General features: G+C 37.6%; 1 protein-coding gene across 7 annotated transcripts in view; it reads right to left on the bottom strand.

Moving 5' to 3' along the window:
* Positions 1-1039: 1039 nt before the first annotated feature.
* RHOBTB1 (Rho related BTB domain containing 1) overlaps positions 1040-18931 on the bottom strand; it is a 54223-nt gene continuing 36331 nt past the window's right edge. For all 7 annotated transcript variants that reach the window (XM_062634009.1, XM_062634010.1, XM_062634008.1 and 4 more), the window contains 7 exons: positions 13540-13725; positions 10853-11817; positions 10311-10429; positions 7284-7434; positions 5465-5553; positions 3861-3966; positions 1040-3326 (listed from right to left, as the gene is read on the bottom strand). In XM_062634009.1, coding sequence (XP_062489993.1) covers positions 3157-3326; positions 3861-3966; positions 5465-5553; positions 7284-7434; positions 10311-10429; positions 10853-11817; positions 13540-13725 — 1786 coding nt within the window. In that variant the 3' untranslated portion in view covers positions 1040-3156. The remainder of the gene's footprint in view (positions 3327-3860; positions 3967-5464; positions 5554-7283; positions 7435-10310; positions 10430-10852; positions 11818-13539; positions 13726-18931) is intronic.

Raw genomic sequence — 18931 nt, 5'->3', positions numbered from 1 at the left:
CTCTTCTATTTCTGGCTTTGGTGTGCTATTTGTGGGTGGGAAGCCACAGAAACTGGTTTGTGTTGTGATGCAGAGGAAATTGCTCACAGAAATTCTGTCCTAGAGAAAAATAGAAAAACACTATTTCTAAGAAGCTGAATGAGACTCCCCAGGAACAAAGGACACACAGCTTCTCCTAAAGAGTCATAATATTTTTAAAGTAATGTCCTGAAGAGCAACGCTTCTGATTTGCTCCTTCCTTCCATGGTACTGGTTTTATAATAAATAAGAGAAACATTTTTGCTTCTAATGTTACCACTTTTTCTGTTGAGTCTATTAACTTTTCTAATAGTAAGTTCAAAGAAATAAAATTTTCCTTCCAGAAATAAATCACGGAGATATGTAACATTCTCATAAATTACCACTTAAACATGCACAGTGTGTGCTGAATGCGCTTACTTTCAATGTCCTTGGCACTGCTTAAGAGCTGAAAAAAAAATTGCAAACATGGCATTCTTTGCATGACATCTTGCAAAAATCCTCTAGAAAAGCATTAGCTTTCTATCTATATGCATGGAGGTAGTTGCTAAGAGTCTACTAACAGGTAATGAGGGATTCTGTAGAATGGCTGACAACTAAGGAAGTGAGAAAGTAGGGAAAAGAATGTTTGTACAAAGGTTAGAGTGTACTGAAAACCATACAGACCTCCTGTTGTTTACCTGCATTTTGTTTCTCCATGTCCGTCATGACTAATTAGTTTCATGTCCTTGGGTAATGTAATTCTAATTAAATATCAGAAACCATGGGGAAAAGTGGCAAGAGATTTTTTCTGCTATGTAGTTGAACAGTAAGTCACAAACAGCAACCTTCCATCATCACATACCAACACTGTAGGATCTCCTTATGACACTCCCAAACATAAATCCTAATCTGCCATGCAAATATCAGTTCAGTAAAATTAAACGACTGATACCACAACTGGATGATTACAAACAGCACTAAGAAGCGCAGCACCTAATGCAAAATTCAGGAAGCTTCTTCAAAGAACTGGGAGACAATGTGTAACTAAATGGTTTTATTAACTTTTTTTTCCAAAATAAAACCCACAAAATAAACACCAAGATAAAGGCCATAGACAGCATTAACCAAATGAACCAGCCACTTGGTTATAGTAGCTGATAACTAGAACAACTGGATATTATTGCATATACCTCAAGTTCATTTATATATCCATTACAGTTTGGCAAGATTACAATCATACAGTAGCTTTGGTTGTGTAAAACCTAGTAGCAGTACTTACTCAAAATATGATTGGTTAACACTTTATGACAACAAATATTTGTCATCTTAGTCTTGACATATCTTCTCTCATGAATTCTTCTCCACACTGTATGTTATCACTGATCAAGAATTAAGGAGACATATTTGCAACCATCATTTATAGCCCTTCTTTATCACCACATGGTGATGAATCTTACAGGGGTAGGAATCTGTCACCTGCTTTCCTTATAAAAAATTGTAGAGCAGCAACTCTTCCATGCTGGGTAGCTTCTACCATCCTGTGGTAGCATCCACCATGAATTAGTCCATTCCAAATGCAAATACGTAGAGGTGTATATGGCTTTCAGTCCAAAGCCTTTCCTGACTTACAGTACTGGGGTTTGACTGCACTGCCTTGCCTTTGAATACAGAAAAAACCACAAACAAACAGCTTTTCACATTGGTATGCTGAGCTGCCAGCACAAAACAATATTAACAAATCTAATACACAATACTACTGTGGTTACAGAATTGTGCCTGAGACACTGTACAGGACTGCATGTGTATGTTCTACAGTCTATGTATTTCAGTTTTGGTCTTTTAAAAAATGCTGTCATCCTTACATAATCTAGTGTAACACTGCAGCTTCAGAGTAATGCCTGATAAAAGGTCATGAACACACAGGCTATTTAAAAACACTGGAGGCTTTTTCTTTTCTTGCACTGCTTGTGCAGAATTCCTCCTTTCTGCCATCATTTTCCCTCAGCTTTCTGGGAATACTTACTTCCAGGGGAAATATATCATCTACTTCATTAAAATAATCTAACAGTTTGAGTTCTACTTGGGAAAAGCTATAAAAGATTTTGGATCAAACTGATCTTGTGTGTGAAGACCCTTCTTCCTTTACAAAATGCTGTAACACTAGATAACTCCTAGTTGTTTTCGCAGCCCTTTCATTTGCTTGCACCGAAGCAAAAAGGAATTCAGCGTAAGGAATGGCTGCATGGTTAACAGAACAAAGTAACTGCCATGCAGTAATTCAAATGCAAGCAGTGTAACTGCTTTTTTTGCACTCAGATCCATACTTGTATGAGGATATAAATTAATAAGCCCTTCCAAATGATTTTAGAAATATCCTCTTTGATCTAGACATATAAAACCTCTGAATACTTAGAATCACTAGACTTCATGTGGCCCACATAGTCATAATTATTTGCACTTACATGGCAAATATTAGAAATACATTTGCCTGCGGTTGAACAGGTAATTATACTGCCTATTATTCAGCTGAGCAAAGATCAAGCACTCTATATCTTGCAGTTATTGGATCTTATTCCAACCCTTTGCTTTAGAAAGGGGAAATAACCATCTAATTAGATTACCCATGCACAGTACTTAGTTTAAGAAGACAACATATACTAGGCAACTAGATTTTTTCCTAAGATGACTTTTTATGAGATATTCTAGAAGTGGTTTCTTATGACTGAAGATTGTCTATTTCACTGTACTCGCATAGTAAAAATAGTTAAAATCTAATTACAAAGCTGCTACATGGTTATTTTGTGGTCTGTAAAATAAAACAGTATCCAGAATTTCATCTGAACAAGATGTACCAGACAGTATAAAAATATTTCCCAACTGGAGACTGAAATATTAATGCTGGATTTTTTTTTCCTTTTTTTTTTTTAATAAAAAGAAATGTAATAATGGTAGATATTTATCTTCTTACTAGTCAAAAATATACATATGACTTCAAGGAGCTGTTCCAGGCTCATTTTCAATGAGCTTGTGCTTTTGACCCTAGCATAATAAATGCACACGTGGAACAAAGTTTCCTGACAACCTGAAGTATATCTTATTTCTAACAATAAGACTAATTTTTGACATTGGTTATGGATTTTCCCTTATTTGCTTTGTTCAGGCAACTACAGCAGAAGAATTCCAGAAGCACCACTTCCGCTTTGAATGGTGTTTGTTCAGGGCAACATCTTCCTTTTCTCTTTCTTTTTTAACTCGCTGGTAGTGATCTTCTTCCTTTAAATACCACACAGGCGGCCACCGATGCCTCTCAAAATATTCTTGATTATCTGATTAAAGAGAAACAATAAAAAAGCCGTCAAACAAGCTAATAAGATACACAAATCTCAGAAATGTCTTGAGTACCTGCAAAAAGCTATGCAGCTAATCATTCATCTAGTCTTTACATTAGCTGGCTTTTGGGGGATTCCCCCAGTTTGTTCATATGCTTTACTTACAGTGTGAAGAGACTTTGAAAGTGGTTAGACACAAGAGGTCTTAGTTCACTAAAGTGTGAAAAAACAAGCCCCTTACAGAGTGTATTTTTCATTGTGGAGCCTGAAACTACCTCTGTTCCTTTTAGCATCACTATAATAGGTAAAGAATATAATGCTTGCCCAGGAATAAGGTTAATGATTATGAACTTTCTTTACAGGTAAGAATTCGTGAATGATACTCAGGGTAACATAGAGTTTCAGTCTCTGAATCATGAGATGATGCTGATGATGAGCTGAGTCATGCTCATCTTTGTCTTCATGTTTAATCAACTGGGTGCGAAGAAAAAGGGAAACATCATGAAAGCTGTGGAGGGAAGTTGCCCATACCTGAAGATTTAGCTTTGATTTCCTTGCGGAATTTGGAGCAAACACTGTTGTAATTGGTGCAGATGTAATGCAAACACCAAGCTGCCAGCTGGTTTGCATTGTGAAACTGTAAAGAAAACAAAAAAGCTTATTCCATTTCCTGAGGTTATCATTCATTTTGCAGCTCCAATTAACAACTAAAGCTAGAACAGCCCCCAGTATATCTGGCAGAAGTCTCCCAAGCATACAGGGGAGTTATTTGAGGCTGAAGTGGCTTCTAAATGCCCTAGACCTTGCCACACAATTCTGCTGGAACAACCACTGGCCCAAAGGGCTCATGAATAGGCGTTTAGCATTTACAGCATACGGCAAACTGCGTCCAGTCCCACAGAGGATCTGAACCCTCATGAAGGCATGCTGGACCTATGATTGTACCAGTCATATATCCCTATCAATTACTGCAGACCCTGCTCTAAATTTATTGCCTGCGAAACTGTGCTCATCGACAGAAACAAAATATTACTTGAAAGCTCAACACAAAATCTTGTACAAGCTTCCTCTGGTTGTAAGGAAGCACAGCTGTAATGCAAGTCTAATTGTATAGCATATATATTTATTTTGGCATTCTGACTGTCTACTATGATCTTCTCAGGCTATAAACACATCATACTGATGCAGGTGGCAGAGAGGCTATCCTACCAGTAGTTATATTACTTCTGTGTTCAAACAGGAGACAAAAAGAAAAAAAAAAACCAACAAAAGAACCCCCCCCCAAAAAACACCCCTCATAAAAATCAAACTTAAGTGAGCTGCTCTTTTCTGGTAGGTGTTCAGTCCCGATTTTGCAACAGCATTATAGGTATTGCAAAAGAGGTACTTGAAAGCAGTTTGGTGCTCTTGCATGGCGGCTAGCTTGTGCTATATTTCAGTGCTACTTAAACCCCAGGCTTCAAGCCAAGCTACACCCAGATTCACCATCCGTGTGAAATCAAGCAAAATAAAGCTAAAAAAAAGTATTTTAGCTTGTACTACTGTATCTGAGAGACTGCTGTATCACTCCTTTTGGAAAACAAATGTGTGCAGTTTAACTGCGAGCTGGACCTTTGCTCTCTTCATAGTTTCCAGGACTCAAGAAACATTGAAACATGTTTGAACATAAAGTAGCAGGATTTACATTCTGAACTATCAGATGACTGGCTCTAAGCAGTCAGTCTAAGCGTCAAGACTAAGTAACCAAAAAATGTTGCCTTTATAATACAGGTCTACATCATCTACAAGAACTAAATTGAAAGGAATCACTCACTATTACAAAGCTGCGCAGCTTCATTATATTCATTCATGTTACTGAAGCATGGCCATGAGAGCTTGGAAGCTCCACAATCAAGAAAAATTGAAATACGTATTTGAAAGAGAATTCCTCTGAGATTGCTTAGGTAGATGTTTCATCTTTGAACTAATGGAAAAATCTTCTTTAAAAAGGAAGATAAAACTAAATTTTATTGTCAGTCACTCTCAGAACTGCAGACTTTGAGCGACTGAGAAGCAATGATCAGAATCAGTAAGATGCTAAAAGAAAGTCCTGCAGTTCATCAGAATATCTTCAAAAAAAAACAATGCACACTGACCTGTGCCAATTCCAAATAGGATAGTACTTCCCCATCAATTGCAATGCCACTCATGGAAGCTTTTGTCAGCTCCTGTACTGCATGCTGTTCTGTTAGAGGAGAAAACTTATCACTCACATGCGAAATGGTCACATATCAAGGTCAGGTCATCCATAAGAACCAGGAAGGAGTGTTCTCCCTCCTTCTAGCGTTAACTCCAGCATTATGCAAGTGGCACATTCTCTCAGACATCCTGAGCCGAATGAATGGCCAAATGATGATGCCAAATTCTGTCCTTTTAGAGTTGTGGCTGGAGGTTCTACATCACAGGTATAAATTGCTTTCTCCAATGGAGCACGGTCTATATGAGGATTTACCCCTTTGCCTCAACCCAAACTATTAATTTTTGGTTTCACACACAATCTTACCTCTTTCTTACAGAAAGCAAACCTGCAGTTAATAACCACTTCAGGAAGAACAAAGTTTAGCATCCACTGGTCTCTTTCTGGCAGAATGGACAGGTGCAATATTCAGTATAAATTAGAAATAATGGATCAGCTGTCTCTTTTGGGTAATAAAAAAGCAATAGCCAAATTTTTAAGCAACAGAGCACATGCCACTGCACTGTATTTATTAATGAATATAACCACAGCACTGATATAGAAAGTTTACTTCAGGCCCTTTTCAGATTCTCAGATTAGTTGTTCCTATAGATCCAGATGAATGCTGACCAGCTTCTCAAAAAGTTACTTCACTGCAAGAGTCTACTCAATCCTTTCCTAGAACCATTTCCTAGAACCTTAAAGATCTGAGTACTTTTTGAGAAATGCTGTCCACTGATTTGATTCTAATGAGTTCAGTTGTTAGCAGTAGCCTTTGTACTCAAAATTATTTTATTAAGAATTAAATGAAATTAAATATTCTTAATACTCCATGTATGTTTATGCCACAACTACTTAAAAAAGTAACCAAGACTTCAGTTAGAGATGTATGTATAAAATCAGGCAATAAAGATTTGGTCTGTCAGAACCAGTGAAGAGAAAGTACATGGTCCTGGTGCACAGCTGAAGGAGAACTAGGATTTAGTATGTGATTAAATTTTGCCTATACGTTGACCTGTAAATATGTGTAGCTTTGTGTCCTCTGAGTGTTTGCCTTGGCCATGTAGAACAATGCTGAATTACATACATAAAGAGAAACAAAAAAACAAACAAAAAAACAAACCAAAACAACTGCAAAGGTCTGGGGGTTGTATGGATTTAATTTTAAAACTAAGTAGTATCCTATCCTGTAATTTTTCTCTAAATATGTGATTCAAATTTTTTTAATCCTGAAATTAGGTTTAAATTCCCATGTATATACCAAAATATTAACTTCTCATCTAGGCAGTAGAAAAAGATCCCGGCATCATCTAGATAAGTTTTGAATTGGCTCAGTTATTCTCTTTAGATAGAAACATATAACAGAGCACTTCATTCATTACATAATGGAAAGCCTGGCGTCCATCCTGGTTTCAGATAAATTAATAACAACAGAATGGATATTACAAACCACAGACATTATTATCAATGCTAAAGAGAAGGTTTACTCTTTTTCTTTTTAAAGCACAGGATACTTTAGTGTCCTGAGTTGGTGGCATAAAACTAAAAAAAGGCAAGAATATGGAAAATACACTTTTCTAAATGAAATATCAATTTGTATTACATATTCCCTTCATAAAAAATAAAAATAATAAAAAAAAATCCCTGACACTTGAGATAATCCTGTGTGTTCCAAAACCATTAAACATGTTTCAGCCATTGCAGAAGAAAGTTCTTTGGACAAGGCCACAAATTCTTACCTGCTAGTGCAACAAGGTGAGGAAGGCAAAACCTATTTGCCAATGCAATTAACTCCAGTGTGTCCAGTTCCTGACTGGAGGACAGTTGCTTGGTATACAAATAATCTAAAACCGCTTGCATGGAAGTCTTGTTTATGTTGGGAAGAACTACCTGGAAAATATATTTAAGAAAAGAGTCTCTAATAATTAAGGTACTTTCATACAGAGGCCATACTTCACTTATGTCACTTGGCTGGACCGTCTCATTTTCTCTTTGAGTCATTTTAGAAATGCAGGGAAAACTTTTTTCCAAAAAAGAAATTTCCCATTAAAGTTCAACAAGCTGCTAACAGGTAAACATACCTCCAGAGCTAGATCCTTTGGCAGTTTACATGCAAGCAACTTGGTATCAAGCTGCTGGAACTGAATCCACATTAAACGGTGAATCTGTTCAATGCTTTCTAGCCCGCAAATAGCCAGCTATGTGGGATATGCAAAAGCCAGTGAGCACTTCCAATGCCAAACCTCCCTTGGTAGACTTCTTGAGGAATGTAATCTATCTGCTCTTGGCAAGAGATGTTCTGGGGGTTTTGAGAATAACAGAAACTAAAGGATAACAAAAAAAACCCAGCTATCTTAGTCTGTTTAAAAATAAATAAATTAACTTAATGATGGTAGGGGAAAAGACTGAGAAATGAACAAATGAGGCAAAGAAAATGTAAACCATTTCTGCCACACAAGTGTAAGTAATATAACCACCATGCAATGAAACTACCAAGGCTAGGACAAAAGCTTTCTAATTTTTCACCAGCACAACAGTAACTTCATTTTCCTACAGTGAAATCTAAAAGAAAAAGGACAGTTAGGAAGCCTTGCTGTAACCTATCACTGCAGCATCTCAACTACAGTTTGTACATACGAATATTCCTCTAAACAACAGGATAAAACTGATTCTTGTGGGGCTCAAGGTTGCAGCAGGTTAAGTCTGCTTCCAATACCCAACCTAGTCAATCCCATTAATCACCAGTGTTCATAACTCAAGAAACAGATGCTGGCACTGAAGAATGCACAGTGGTACTATGAAGGACTTGCAGTAAAAAAATGACAAAGGTAGAGTGATAAAATTATGATGAGGAATCAAATGTACATGCAACTTTGAGTGCTTGGAGGCAGTCAGCACATAGAATCACAGAATCAGAATCGTTAGGGTTGGAAAGGACCTTAAGATCATCTAGTTCCAACCCCCCTGTCATGGGCAGGGACACCTCCCACTAAAACATGTCACCCAAGGCCTCGTCCAACCTGGTCTTGAACAACGCCAGGGATGGAGCATTCACAACCTCCCTGGGCAACCTATTCCAGTGCCTCACCACCCTTACAGTAAAGAATTTCCTCCTTATATCCAATCTAAACTTCCTCTGTTTAAGTTTCAACCCGTTAACCCCTTGTCCTATCACTACAGTCCCTAATGAAGAGCCCATCCCCAGCATCCTCATAGGCCCCCTTCAGATACTGGAAGGCTGCTATGAGGTCTCCAGGCAGCCTTCTCTTCTCCAGGCTCAACAGCCCCAACTTTCTCAGCCTGTCTTCATATGGGAGGTGCTCCAGTCCCCTGATCATCCTCGTGGCCCTCCTCTGGACTTGTTCCAACAGTTCCATGTCCTTTTTATGTTGAGGACACCAGAACTGCACACAATACTCCAGGTGAGGTCTCACAAGAGCAGAGTAGAGGGGCAGGATCACCTCCTTCGACCTGCTGGTCACGCTCCTTTTGACGCAGCCCAGGATACGGTTGGCTTTCTGGGCTGCGAGCACACACTGAAGCCTGCTCATGCTCATTTTCTCATCGACCAGCACCCCCAAGTCCTTCTCCACAGGGCTGCTTTGAATCTCTTCTCTGCCCAACCTGTAGCTGTGCCTGGGATTGCTCCAACCCAGGTGTAGGACCTTGCACTTGGTATGGTTAAACTTCATGAGGTTGGCATCAGCCCACCTCACAAGCATGTTGAGGTCCCTCTGGATGGCTTTCCTTCCCAAAAGCATTGCTGAATACTTTAAACTCTACAAAATGGAAGCTAAATATTTTAAATTGGAAAGATGAGCTAAGACTGTTAAGTTAATCATTAAACATAGGCTGGTAGAAAATAAATGAGTATTCTTTATTGCCAAATGTTGCTTACTAGAACCAAGCTATGTATTTTTAATGAATCACTTGTTGAGCGTGCCTCTGGGAAAGGAATTGTTTACAGCTGCATTAGAAGTAGCAAGAAAAATCTAAGTAGAGCAAAATCTTCCAGAAAATTAAACACAAAAAACCTCTTCATATGAGCAAGATCCATGAGTATGGAAAGGAACAAGAAAATAAAAACAAAAATCAAAGCCTTGGTATGGGTAAGACACAAGCAAAAACATACAAGCAGAGTGTTTAGAATTTAAAAAACAGACCATGAGGGCACCTGAAAATACAAGGCTTCTGCTGCAAAAAATTAATTCAAAGCTTTGAGTTATTTTATACCGTACTTCACACCTGTTTTACTCAAGCGGACAAGCTGATGTACTAGAGAATCTAAGATTAGTTTCTGTTGAAATACTGTGAAGGCAGCTCCTTCTTTAAGTTTAACACTCTGTGTTATTTGAGCCTTTCACCCCTTTAATTCTTTTATCAATGCCCCTGCCCCAAGAATTTTTTGTAATGCTTCTGATTGTATAAATACATACTCACACAGCTTCATAACCTATTTTTAAAAAAATCATACTTAGTTTCTCCCTCTTTCGCCATATTTAGTATTCTAAATGATTTCAGGTTTAAACACATGCTCCACATTGGAGGAAGTCTCATGCCTTGCAGAATATCTGTTATCTTCCTAGGCATCTTAATTGTTAAATTAGCCTTAAGGCATTAGCCTTCTGAAGAAGCAAATCAACACAGGTCTGCAAGGGAAGAATAAAGATTCATTCCAGGGATTATTGCAACCTTTCAAATAGATACAGAATGATGTTTCCATCACCCTAAATCCATCAGACATTATAAGCAAAATGGACAAATACCTCACTATTGGAGCTTTCAATAAATGATCCTCCAAACATAGCAGACATCCATTCACAGCTACAGATCAGCAGTGGCTTGTGTGCATTTATGGTTCCGTCATCCAATTTAAATGTTACATCTGTCATGGGAACAAAGAAACAGGCATGCTGCAAGTCTGTGCTTAAGGTGAAACTGTGTCTCAAGAATATATGTTTCACTTGCTCATTGTTAACCAAGGACTTCTTTCACTTCCCATGAGCCTCACCACAAAGATAACTCTAGTGTTTTATATAGTTAAATAAAAAGCCTCACTTAAAAGAGGGATATTGGATGTTCAATGCTTAGGAAAATTGGGTCACTTATTTAAAACGTTTTGTGAAATTTTAAGAAATTAAACTGCAAAATCACAGGTTGGAACAGTTGGCCCTGAGTAACACTGTAATTATAGGCTCATCCCTCCTCGCAGAACAATGTAAGCTGTCACAGTTTTTGAAGTCTGTGAAGTGACAGTAACTCGAATGAGAAAAGAATGTTTTTTCTGCTAAAGCATGTATTTACTTACCAGAAAACGTCCCTTTGCAAAGGCACTCTTTTATCCGGTTAGCTTTTCTGAGATGAAATGCTTTAGTAATCTCTTGATTCATGAAGGCTTCTTTATTCATAATATTCTCCACCATCATTCGCAAGTCAAATACTTCTAAGATTTCAGCAATTTGAGCCAGTCTTGTGAGGTCTTTTTCATTTTCATCCAGCTGCCCTGTATATAAAAACTGCAAAACAGTTTTGAAGGGTCCGGCCTGCACAGATGAATCCATTTTTACCACCGTTACACGACATGTCCTATTCGAGACAGGATTTACTTGCATTTCCTTATGCATACTAACAAACCCCTTTCCCCAGGATGACAGAGATCTTGCTGCAGAATTTGTTTCACCAGGTTGTGGTTTTAGCATGTTTAAAGAGTCAGTACCTTCTGGTGAGGGAGTTTTAGTATCAGCAGATTTTAAGCACATATCACTGTCACCATTTGTCTCAAGATGACTTGTCAGAACATCCTTATTTGTATTTTCTCTATTACACTGTATTTCATCTAAGTCAGAACTTTCTTCACATTCCATTAAGAAAAGGTCATAAAACTTTGAAGAAGAGGTAGCTAGGTAAATCTTATGAGCAAAAATGTAGTCCTGATCTTGAAGAACAAACATAACATCTGCACTTAGTGGGCTGTCCAATAAATATCCAGCTTCATTCATGCTTGGTACAGGACACTCAGGAATTTTGATAACTGGAGGAGGAGCTTTTGGAGGTAGGAATGGAGCCTGAAGCAAAGGTTTTTGGACCTTCTTCAAATGAGATTTCCAGAACTGCAGGTGTCTTCTGGAGATCAGGGCAGCTCTAATTGCATTGTCAAACACATCTTTAATCCCAAACTGGTCAAACACACTGGTTTCATAGTAGGGTATACCAAGTTCCTTGGCAACCTCTCTGCCTCTTTCCGGTGGCAAAATGTCTCCTCTTTTTATTGGTCTGTGGTTAAAAAATAGAGTAAACCTTCTTACACACAATGATCATCACAAAGTTACTACAGAAAGGATGGAATTTTATAAAATTTCTCAGCACCAATTCTGAGATAGATATCATTCAAATAAAATATAAAATTAAGCCCACAGATCCCTTACCAAAGATTAGCATATACTTGTAATTTGTTTAAGAAGTTTGGTGGTGTCTTTACAATGCTACTTAATATATGTAGAAATCATTTGCACAAAATGAAGCAAGCCTCCTCTCTGTTAAAATGAAATCTACAGTAAAAGAAGTTTATAAGATACTTGAGAACTTTCATTATTTAAAAAACCTCCTACCATCCCTTTGTACTCAGATATTCTGTCAGCATCTTTCTTTGTATCCATCATTTAAACTCAAATGGAAATTCTCATGACATAGAAATGCCACAAATACAGCTAAATATGAAATGAGAAATATCTCCCAAGCTCAAGCTTTTTAAACAAATCACAGTAGCCTATGACAAAAGTGTAACTGAACACACACTTCAACAGATAGGCCTGTTTTGGCTGCAGGAGCAGTATGTGGGAACACACAAATTTCCAGAGCAGCTCTAGCACATGATATAGGGTAAATAAATCAGAAAAAAGTCTGGGCTAGGATCCATTTTCCCAACAAAAAAAATCATCTCACCAGAAGACATGACCCAAGAGTGTGTTCTCTGAGCATACCATATTGGGCAGACAGAAGCTGGCACAGACTTAACACACCCCAGACAACAGCTTGCTTTAGTTGCCAGCTAATAATCAGCTCAGGTGTCAGAAGTCTGTGCTAGACATGCAGACTACTGATTCAAACTTTATTAATGGTGAAATCAGAAAGGAAGATTAGGGCAGAAGAAAAGTTTTGAAAAACATTTCCTTTTAAAGAGTCAACCAAAAAGCCCACCCACCCACCCAGTGAAGAAATGTTTAAAAACCCCACAAACCTAAGAAAATCATATTGCCGAGTCAAGAATTTAAATCCAATTTAATGCAAAGTTTTCTAAGAGCCCACGAAATATTAATTCAATCCCTTTATGGAAATTTGTTACAATACAGCCTTTAATTACATGATCATGAATATTATTTCCCTTAATCTGATCTCATTCAAATTCACATATAATGAGGAAACCAGAAGGGAGCAGGTAATTGTGGGACTGTTTTGCCCAGACATGTGAATGCTTGCCTTTTGAATCTGGGAAAAACAAGACTTCTCCAGAATGACCCCAAACTCTCTTTAAATTTCAGAACTCTAAAAAAATTAATTTGCAACCACTTTATTTTCTGATATGATCTAGGACTACATTTACAAAATCAAAAACATTGTGTATTAAGAAAAATTGAGTAGAATCTGTGAGTTTAAAACAGTACCTGACAGTAGTAACAGGGTAGGACATGATACACATGTTCAGATGGAGAAAGACATACATGAAAACCTCCAGTAATCACTATTATCTCTATATTATCATGGTGTTCAGGCACCAAAACAAGTTTAGATGTCCAGTGTGCAAAAACGTTGTGGGAAACTTACAATAACTGTCTGTTAAAGAATTAACCAGACAACAGAATTAAAAATAGGAAAGCACATATATTTTCATTTAAAAAAAAAACAACCAGAAATCAGACTCTATCACTTCTCTTTTGAAAGTACTGTACCTGATTACCAAGGAGATTATTTTCATTCATGTTTTTGTTTAAAGTTTACCTTGCCAGAGGCCGTCTGGCTCTGTTAACAGCCTCAAGATCTGCATAGCGGAGATCTAGTTGGCAGCCCACCAGAATGACAGGTGTGCGAGGACAGAAGTGCTTGATTTCTTGATACCACATCGTTTTCACATGATTCAGGGAATTAGGATTAGCAATTGAAAAGCACAGAACAACTACATCAGACCTAGAAAGACAAGAAAACAGCAAATTAAACCCCAACAAACACGCTTTCTGCTGCAGCTTCACCGATTTTCATTATTTCAGCTTAAAGCCACTTCACTCCACACTTTGAAAAATGCACTGAAACCCAGATATCAGGATACATGTTGACCGTGAAGAGGTCTGACAGAAGCTACACATTTCACCACAAAAGCATAAGAGCACAAAGCCCCACACCTAGGAACCACTGCCCCTCTATGCTGAGAGATGATTCCTGCACATATGAACAGAGCGCTGAGAGGCAGGGCTTTCCATTCTTTACTTTTACACTAAAGTTATTCACAGGCTGCCATTGCTCAAGAAATAATTGTGCAGCAATTCTCTGGCATCTTTACTAAATAACCTGCTAGAAGGGCAAAGTACAGCAGAATGACCACTTCTACAATATAAGCAAAAAATTAACATTATGATGAAAATAAGGTCAGTCAAATGTAGAATAGGACATTGGCTTAAATCACAGTAAGCATGACAGTACTTGCAGGCTTTTAAAGTTGGTTTTGTTTTTTTTTTAAAAGTATTCCACTAAATAAATTTGCTTTAAAAATTAGATGTATGAGGATTAAGGTTGACAGTTCATCCACTGACCCACCACCTTGTCAGAGCTAGCACCCTAAGGCAGAGAAATGCTCCAATACTTGTCTCTGGGCAGTGCTAACTTGGGGCAATTTCATTATAAACTGGGATGGGATGTCACAAAGCAGTTCTCAATGTCTTGGGTCTCTCATGGGAAAAAAGGGAAAGAAGAAAAACATTGAACTCTTAAAATATTGGAGGGGAAGGAACATTTTGAGAGGGCAACTTATTGCTACAGAATTGTCAGCAGGGTAAGCTTGACAATACCATGTCTATCTCACTTCTATTATTCTTTGATTTTGCACAAATGTGTTGTGTCTGCAGTTTGTGTAATGTATAGAGCAGCTGCAATGAATCTTACCGTTCATCTTTTAAATAATGAAATACTCCTCGATACTGCTTTCTACGTTTCATTGAGGGCACAGATATACCCAGCAAGCTTGTTTCTAAAGATAGCTGCCTACAATATGGGTACTGCTGTGAGCATAAATTTAATGCAAGAGAAATGCTCCTGCTCCAAGTCTGCATCTTAGACAAACTGCCACATATCTGTCATATCTAGAAACAAGGCCTCTTCAAGCTGGAAAGTCAATCTACTAAATAGCAAAATGGTAAGCAGCTAATACACTGGTCTTTGCATTATTGAGGCAAACACCCTTTAAGCTCAAACTTGCTCTGTTCAAGGTCACATAAGAGTAAAACCTAGGCCCCAGCAGACATTTGCTTAGCTCCCTGAAAGAAGAAATTAATGCACAGCTAAGATAAAAGAAATTGTGTTACACATATAATCTGGTCAACTAATGTTTATTCAAGATCATCAGGACTGCTGGAGCAGCAAGCGTTGGCTGTCTGGCATGTCCTAACTATAACTAAGCATCTTAGAGAGACTGTCTTGTGTCCTTCAGAAATTAATACCTAAGCCAAGTAATTGCAGTCATGAGTATCCAACCCTCCTGACTCCATAAACCACAAGACACACATCACATCTGTCAAAGGACCAAAAGGAAACAGAGCTCCAGCAGGACTTTACAGGCTGATGACAACAACTGCTTCCCCACAGTGCTGCTGCTGACCCATGCTGACCACAGATCTGAGCTCCTGAGAAGAGCCAGTGACGATGTTTCCTTGGACAGGACATGCCCAGACTATCCAGCAGACTAGCCCCAGCACAGCTCTGCATGTGTTATAGACTTTGCCAAGGGAGTCTCACATTTTTGCCAGAGCTGCATGTGGTTCTTGAACAATTCATTACATCTGACTTGAGTAAAAAACCGAGCTGGGGAAAGCTGGTTTCTTTACCCATAACTCACAACACACATAGGATTGCACTTCTGAATGTAGTGAAAACAGAATAAACGGGTAAAAAATGTGACTTGCATATTATTTATCCTGTGTTAAAACCTGGACTTCCTTCATAAAATTAATATTCTTAGAGTTCTATATGAACAGAGAGAAATAATTGGCCCTGTGCCATAAACAGGACAGGAGGGAAATTAGTGGGTAGTGACAGAGTTCACATGCTGAACCAGCACTACAGGTGGGTCTGCTAGATCACAAAATACATCCACTCTAACATAATAGATAAAGTTTTCATTCAAGTCATAAGCATGATCTGCAATACTAGTACAAACTGGAGACACCAATATATAAGGAAGATTAACTGTCTACATAGGAATGTGAACATTTGGGGAAAACTGTCCTTTGGAAAATTTAATTAAAACACCTACAATTCCTTTTAATGTCAAAAGCACATTTACAACTTGCCAAAGCCTCAGTATAAAGTCTGGTTTAACATTTGTTCATAAAAGCCAGAACTTGTCAGGTTAAAATAATGCATTAATATTTCCCAAAATTAAAATTTTACCAGTGTTATTTTAATATGCCCAGGCAACATAAAAGGATAGGATTTTTTTTTTTAAAAAAGCAACCCTAATTTATTGCCATTTTTGCGTGGTTTGGTTACTTGGAGAATGAGAAAGGATGAATCAGGTTTACTTCTGCTTTCCTCTTTCCCTCTGCAGCAATATATTCACAAATACAAGCCGCTTTTTTCTAAAAAGAAATTTCATAACCATTTCCCAGTAAAATTAAGGAATGATTCAAAGAAACATTTCCATAGATTTGAATAAAAAGAAGTGCTTTAGAATGTGTCAATCACATTCCTCCTAGAGCACCATTAACTTGAGCTGGGCCACAGATTAGGCAGTATATGCATCCACCTTTATTTAATGCAAGAAAAAGCATATGATTACATTTACTGCAAATACTGATGTTTGATACTTAAGTGTCATAAGAAACAAAGATATTATAAATAACTCAGCAAAGAGAAATGGCAGCTTGGATATTCAACATATTGTCTTGTAGATTTAGTGGTACATCTTGATAATGCATAACTGATTTTTTCTTACATTCTACTTTTCATAGGTTTATCAGAAGAAATTGTGACTCATCTGCTCTTATTATCTGAAACATCTGAACATCACCAAAACTCCCCTTTTTAGACTTCAGAGAATGAACAGAAACCCTTCAGACAACCAAATCTCTGGCAGGAATCAGCACATGGTAACATGGGTTTATGTCTCATTAAAGAAATAGGCCTTCTGAAATGTATACACTGTATTGCCTAGGAAGAAGTTGTTCCCTCTAGTTTTATAACCTACAAGTTACTGGGAAAAACTGCTGCATGCAAGAATTCCTGGTCATGTGTAAAGGGTATCTATCATCTGCCATACTGTCATGGAATAATACTGTTGGGTTTGGAAAGGACAAGAAATAAAGAGGAACGTAGTATGTGAAGACAAGATATCTCTGACCTGGAATTCGGTGCAGGAAGCGGGAAAGAGGAAAAGGAGGAAGACTGAACTGTATTGCCATGCTATCTTCTCATCTTTCTAGAGAGCAAGTAAAAAGCAAGTAGTTTGTTTTGGGGAGCTTAAACGAGACCCAAGAGTTAAACCTGAAAGAATCAGTTTAAGGATAAACAAATTGTATTCTTGCTGACAAGAAATCTGTTGCACATACTGAATAAAATCAAACTTCGAGAACAGACTTGGGGGGGATGTGGGACACAACAAACAAACAAACACTGGATTTCTCCTTTGACAGTCTTTATTTCTCCATATTTTTAGATATCAGCTTTCTCTGAGAAGCAAGGTTAAAGGAAGGGACTCTATTTGAATTCTACAGACCAAATGATTTGGTAGAGGAGCATCCTAATTGTTAGACTCTTTATTTTACCAGAACAGCTAATTTTTAGACATTTATCAATAAAAAGTTGTTTAGCTTTTGTTCCTGCCTTCATTTTTTCCCCTACACACTTCCCATAATTTTCCCAAGATTTCTCAGAGACCTGCATCACAGCTGAACTTAGCCCATTTGAGACCAGAATTTGAGAAGAGCTCTATAGTGTTCACTTTGCATAGCGCTTCAACCACCTGAAAGAAGAGATTGTGTAGGGCAGTAGCCTGAATGCAAACACCATCCCCCAAGTTCCCAAACACAGTAGGTTCAGGCAGCAGAAAGACATCAAAGAATTAAATTGAGACTTTTACTTATGGCTGAACAAAATCCTGCTACATCTCCATGCCAATCCAGATACATTTTGAAGAGATTCACTCACTTATATGAAATTTATCATGCATGTATCTCACTGAGCCAAAAAAAAAAAAAAAAAAAAAAGTGTGCAGATAAGCAAGGCTGATAATGTTTTTAGTGGGCTCAGTTTTTAGTAAATGCAGTTGCAGCCATCACATGAAATGAGAAGAAATTCATTAAGTGATGGGTGAGCATAACAAAGTGACCTGAAGACACAAGACTTACGCACACACACTCAAAACAGATGAGAGGATAAGTAAAATAAATGCAGGGAGTGCCTGGCATGTGAAGAACTGAAGATACCCAGGTAAGGCAGGGCAAGACCATGCAGTGCCCTGGATGTGAGCAGGAGAATCAATTAGTTCTATACTTTACCAACAGCTGTGAAGCTTCTTAAGCACTGGTGTAATGTGCGAAGCTGTCAAAATGCCCTGAAATATATTCAGATTTTGTAGTGAGTAGCATGCAGATCCATTTCTATAATTTCTGTAACATCATTTTTAGTAGGAAACAACAGAAACAGACAGAAGATAAGGATACCTTTAGAAAATTTCTTATTTCAAGATTATGTTTCAAAAGTGGAGTTTTCCCAAGCATCCTTTACAAACAATACATAATTCTTAAATGTTAAGCATTTTAAAATCTCTTCTATTTCCTTTGAGGTACTCATGGGAAACCAGTGGTGGATTTACAGACAATGATAAAAAATGTTTTGATATCACAAAGAATGATTAAAATATCTTATTTTCTATTGCAGAAACTTGTAAGAGCTACTTTTATTGTACAAATACCTGACCAGAAATAGTGCTAAAAAGAATGGTGAGGTCCTGTGGAAAAACATAATGAGAGGAATTTTTTTTTTTTTTTAAAATAATTTAAAGACTTCTTACACATTCTTGGAATTTGGTTCATTTTATTGCTGGCTGTAAGAAATGAATTCACCATAATTCTGGTTCAGCATTTACATTTGCAAAAATTCCATCTTAGTGCTAATTAGAACTCTG

This window comes from Pezoporus occidentalis, unplaced genomic scaffold (assembly GCF_034315485.1).
Source record: "Pezoporus occidentalis ecotype Australia unplaced genomic scaffold, CSIRO_AGI_Poc_V1 ctg41, whole genome shotgun sequence".
NCBI classification, from domain to species: domain Eukaryota; kingdom Metazoa; phylum Chordata; class Aves; order Psittaciformes; family Psittacidae; genus Pezoporus; species Pezoporus occidentalis.
Note: the sequence above shows the minus strand (reverse complement) of the source record. Positions and strands in the feature narration are given on the sequence as shown.